General features: G+C 45.4%; 1 protein-coding gene across 1 annotated transcript; it reads left to right on the top strand.

Moving 5' to 3' along the window:
* Positions 1-403: 403 nt before the first annotated feature.
* LOC103371956 (gap junction beta-2 protein-like) lies at positions 404-5,221 on the top strand. The gene is made up of 7 exons (XM_008301455.1): positions 404-437; positions 539-587; positions 1,234-1,405; positions 3,014-3,166; positions 4,040-4,188; positions 4,268-4,474; positions 4,648-5,221. Exons 3-7 carry the CDS (start codon positions 1,235-1,237, stop codon positions 4,730-4,732), a joined length of 765 nt encoding a protein of 254 aa, XP_008299677.1. The 5' UTR covers positions 404-437; positions 539-587; position 1,234; the 3' UTR covers positions 4,733-5,221.
* The last annotated feature ends 317 nt before the right edge of the window (positions 5,222-5,538 follow it).

Here is a 5,538-nt window from a genome sequence, read left to right as displayed (position 1 = left end):
CTTTCCTGTGTGGATTCTCCTTCACATCTTTCTAATTACACTTTTGACTACAATCCTTGACTGATACTAAAATAGGGGACATCTCAGCTGTTCTGCTTTCATATTTTTCCACATCTGTATCTTGCATGCACCCCTGTAAATCACTGTGGTAACACTTTAATATGTTGTATACCTCTACATAGAATTTTTCACTGACCTTTTACTGTGTATGTTGTACATGACAATAACAGTATATGTGCATTAGTTGTATTTTTCTTTGCAGTCTGTCACTTGCTGTTTAATTTCTATTTAAACACCATCAGTACTCCCCTGCTGTCCTATTGGCTCTGCCTCTTCCTTCACTCTGAGACATTACTCTGAAACTCCTCCCAGGAAGCCTCCTTGGCTGTTTCATGCTTCACATCTTTGGTTTGATGCAGAAGCAGAAGGAGCTGCAGGTTTGGGATTTGTCTTGTTTGTTGGATTCATGTTCATTTGATCATTTAATCCCATGTTTACCTGCAGCGCTGACTTGTGTGTTTGTTTTCATGCTGGATAGGACCATGTGGAATACTTTCTGCCAAACTACCTGACAGTCCAGACACAAGGTGAGACGACTACTTCATTGCATTAATGATTTAAAAAAAAAATCTGAAGCCTGAATTAGTCATTGTGGAAAGTTATTTCAGAATTCTTTTAACATTTTCTGCTGTCTTTTGTGTAATTTGATATGAAAACTGTAAACAAGTCCCCTGATAGTTCTTCCAATCGTGTCACTGATGTCGAATCAGTGCAGCTCTATTATTAGATAAATAACCAGTGAGTGAATAAACCCGTCAGCGGCTGAGTGTGAATGGTGCGGCTCAGTGAGGACTGTAGCAGTGTGGGTCTGTACAGTGTGTTCAGTGTGTTTTTAGTTGAGTGGGCTCAGCTCAGTACAGTCCACAGTGGGCAGAGAGGTTCATCAGTTCACATGAATGCTGGCACTGGTCCTTCTCTCCTCCTCCTCTCACTTTCATTCCTTTTCATCCCCTTCCTCTTTCAGACTTGCCTTTTGTTTCTCTTCTTTCATCCTCTGCCGCTGATTTCCTTCTAAATGTCTCACGTCCACATGTGTGGCTGAAGAAGTCCAAAAGACAAACACTGATGAATCCATTTACTTCTCACAAACTTTCCTCCTCCTAAAGCACCAACTTTCTAGCTAAAGTCTCTCCCTGGACATTCATCATTATTCCCATCACTCCCTTGTCTCAGGATGTCTTGGCCGGCTCTGTACACTCAGCTGGTCGGGGCGAACCGTCACTCCACCAGTCTGGGGAAGATCTGGCTCTCCGTGCTGTTTATTTTCCGGGTCATGGTGCTGGTTGTTGCTGCAGAGAGCGTCTGGGGGGACGAGCAGTCGGACTTCGTCTGCAACACGCTGCAGGTAGGACCAGTCGGTGGTAGAGTCGTGTTGGTCAGAATGTATTTGTTAACGCGTAATTGTAAAAACCGAGCATTAACAGATCCACAAACCCTTTTTACTGGCGGTGTTTTGACACACCATCGTTATCTGGACAGTTGTGCACCTGGTTCAGTTTGAACAGATCCATTTATATCATGTCTTTGTCCAGTTTGACTCTAAAGATGTGCTGAAAGTTTGAGAAACACCTGAATCCTGCTGCTTCACTACCTCATGTCACCACTGATGTTCTGTATTCACATCGTCGTGCCACGCTGCATATGTTTAAATAGCAAAACTAACAAAACTAACCATTAGCACGTCATTTTTATCTTGACGGCTCAAATCAATGCTTACAGCAAGTTGTTATATTAAAGTGAGACTATATCACGTCTGAAAGATGATATGACTCAAGCTTCCTTTAAAAGTTGAACTTATAAGCAATAAAACTGATGTTCAGCTGATAAAACTGAGATGTTTCCCTGCTTCAGCCTGACCTGGACCAGTGTGACCAGTAGCTTCTGTTAGCTGGAGCTTCAGCTGGATGCTGTTGACCTTCTGACCTTCCTCAGCCTGTGTTTCTGATGGTTGATTTAGTTCAGATCACCTTAAAGCTGCAGTGCAGGACTTTTACATCTAAATGACGTCTGTTACTTTTAAGTTCCCACAGTGCTGACTGAGCCTGTCACCTTTCTGTGTTTTTCACAAAATACCAGCGTTTTACATCCGCTCGCTGTGATGACACTCTGCTGCTCAGGTAACGATGTTTTACGTCAACCAGCCATGATTGGTTTGCTGAAGCTGGAGTAAGAATGAGCTGCTGCACCAGAGATGGAGAAGGCTTCAGCTGTGGTTGCATCTCAGGTGGTGAAACAGCAACCAGGAGGGAAACCAGGGCAGCGACAAGTGACTGTGTAGCTTCTCTCACTGCCACAAGGGGGAGACAGAGTGGCTTTTCTCATGACATGTGCCTTACTGTTGGTTCTGTTCTTCTTTAGACTTTAAAGCAGGGATCTCCAGCTCTGGTCCTTGTGAGCTGCTGTCCTGCAACACACCTGACTCCGATTAATGGGTCGTTAACAGACTTGTGTAGAACTTAACAAGCTGTTGATGATCCATTAATGTGAGTCAGGTGTGTTGCAGGACAGCAGCTAACGAGGACCAGATTTGGAGATCCCTGGTTTAATCTGTTCTCTTTTTCACCTGAAGCATTTTTTTTCCCGCCCACACTTTAAGCAGTCTGCTAGCTCTCCATTGCTACAGTTGCTCCCCTCTTTGGACCTGTCGAACCAATCCCTGCTGGTCGATGTAAAACCACAACCGCAGACCTTTGACCTAAATCTTCAGTGAACTGTTCTGTTTGTACTCAGTGTCGTCTGTAACGGCTTTTTAATGGCAGATATACAACACAAATGTCACTGTCATCTCTGATGCTCACACATTACAGAGACATGAATAATAACGTCCTGAACCAGGAGCCTGGTGAATCCCACCACCCTCCATCTGCGGCACTGTTCACTCACTGACCTGTGACCTCACTGGAACAGGGATCAGCTGATCAGATGTCGTATTTGTGTGTGTTTTTGTTTCCAGCCTGGCTGTGAGAACGTCTGTTACGATCAGTTCTTTCCCGTCTCCCACATCCGTCTCTGGTGTCTTCAGCTGGTCTTCGTCTCCACGCCGACACTCCTGGTCGCCATGTACGTGGCCTACCGGAACCACAAAGACAAGAAGAGGCTCATGCAGGTCTGTGTGAGAGACCTGGTGGTGTTTCATGGACTGTGATGTTATGCCATATCCTCTGGGTTCCTACTATGTCCTGATGTCATGCCGTAAAAAAACTTGTCCCATGTCTATGTAATGTTGTGTCCTCTCCATGTCCTTACATCTCATGTGATAGAAGGACTCTCATGTCCAACATGTGTCTCTGCATGTCATGTCTTTACTGGTTGTGTCTTGTTGGCTGTCTTAACTTGTCATCTCATGTCTTTCATCTAGTCACCACATGTCTTATCTTGTCATGTCCTATCCTCTGATGACGTCACCTGTCTTCTCAGATCATGTCTTCACTTTTGTCAGGTTGTGTCCTTCATCTTGTCACCTGATGTCTCGTCTGGTGTCGTCTCTGATCTTCTCTCCTTGTGTATCGTGTCGTGTTGACACCTGAAGTCTTGTCTCATATCCTGAGACGTGTGTTTTTATTATCGTCATGTGCTTCTGGCTAATTGGGAAACGAGCCAATTGCAGATACACAAGGCAGGAAGTCCAGACAACACAAACTAACTTTAGTCAGAAACTTACTGAAGGGTTAACGGAGGTCAGAGGGAACAGAGAACAGAGGCTGGAGGTCCAGGGACAAACTCAGGCTACGTTTAACTGAAAGCAACAAATCCAAGAAAATGAAGATCATAAAGACATGCAGAGCAGATCGATGCAGGAAACACATCTCACATATCTACACAGAGAAGTAATGAGGAAGCAAGACACATGAATGAGGTGGAGCAAACGATCAGGAAGGAGGGAAAACAAACAGTGAAAATCAAAACCAAAGCCTGAAGGCAGTCATGTCACGTCTAACTTTCTTTCATGCTGATTTGTTCTGTCCGTCCTGTGCCACAGAGTTCTGGCAGAGCTGGTTTCCTCAGCAACAAGGGTCAGGAGGAGGAGGTGGAGGCTCTGAAGAAGCGCAGACTCCCGATAGCCGGAGCTCTGTGGTGGACGTACGCCTGCAGCCTGCTGTTCCGGCTGCTGTTTGAAGGAGGATTCATGTAAGACCTGCGATTCTTATCATCAGTCAGTTTATCACACGGCCTCGGTGGTCTAAGCACTCGGTGTGTCTCTCTGCAGGTACGCCCTGTATGTGGTGTACGACGGCTTCCAGATGCCCCGGCTGGTGCAGTGTGACCAGTGGCCGTGTCCCAACCTGGTCGACTGCTTCATCTCACGGCCCACAGAGAAAACCATCTTCACTGTTTTCATGGCCACGGCCTCCTCCATCTGCATGGTCCTTAACATGGCCGAACTCGCGTATCTTGTCGCCAAGGCTGTCACTAGGTAGAAGTATTACTCAGTCAGACAGTCAGGTGATTAATCAACTGATTGATTTCCTAATTATTTGATCGATTAATGTTTTTGTCGACGTTAGAATTGCAAAGCGTGTCGACGGCGGTCACAGCTTTCAGGCTCTTCGTCTGTATTAGCAAATTATGCAAACCTTGTTCTTGCAGGGCTCTGTGTGGTCAGAGGGAGAGGAGAGCCAGCAGGGACAGAACGCAGAGTAAGACCAACCAGAGGTCACTTGTCTCAACCTGAGGAGCAACAGGACGGATCCAGAGACTGAATACACTGTAAAGCTGCATAGTTCCAAGTGGAGCACATGTGAATGAGCCGTCAGTGTAAATACAAGTGAGCACGTTGAATGAAATCAAAGTGAAATTTTCTGTGAAACCCGGATTGTTGAAATGAAACATTCAAGGGGTGGAGAGGATGTCAGCGACTCTAGACTGTATTTAAAGACCGGATGTCAATAATTTGTACCAAAGCGTTGTTCGTAGAGCAGCTGGACGATGTGATCACGTGTTGTCTATTCTTACATTAGGGTTCTAACTAATGCAACAATAGACGAACACAGATGGTTCAAAGTTCCATCGACTGGGCAGAAAGAAAACTGCATGAGGAGATGTGTGAGGGTTCACTAGCAGCTACACACTCTGTATACTGTGTACACACACACACACACACATGGTTGTACTTTTCATGGATTCATTGAATAACAGTTCATTGAATAGAAACACACTCACAAGTTCTCACTTCACAAATAAAGTTTCTTCTTATCTTTGTTTTGGTTTGTCTGCTAGTTTCACTGAACACACTGATCCCTGACTGTTCCAAGGATCAGTCACACACCAGCGTCACATGTTTTTGCTTCTTTAATGGGAGGCTATGAATACATTTGTCCTGATCAGCTGCCTCATCAGCAGCAAGTGTCCACACCTGCACAGAGGCTCACCTGCCTCCAGCCACCTCTCCCATGAAGCCCAGGTCAGGCCTCACTCTCTGCCACGCTAACACTGGTTCCCTTTCTATCCTTTGTTCTTCTCTTTGGATCATTCTCTTCT

This window comes from Stegastes partitus, unplaced genomic scaffold, assembly GCF_000690725.1.
Source record: "Stegastes partitus isolate 25-593 unplaced genomic scaffold, Stegastes_partitus-1.0.2 Scaffold1674, whole genome shotgun sequence".
Lineage (NCBI taxonomy): Eukaryota > Metazoa > Chordata > Actinopteri > Pomacentridae > Stegastes > Stegastes partitus.
This window is presented reverse-complemented; position numbering and strand designations above follow the sequence as displayed.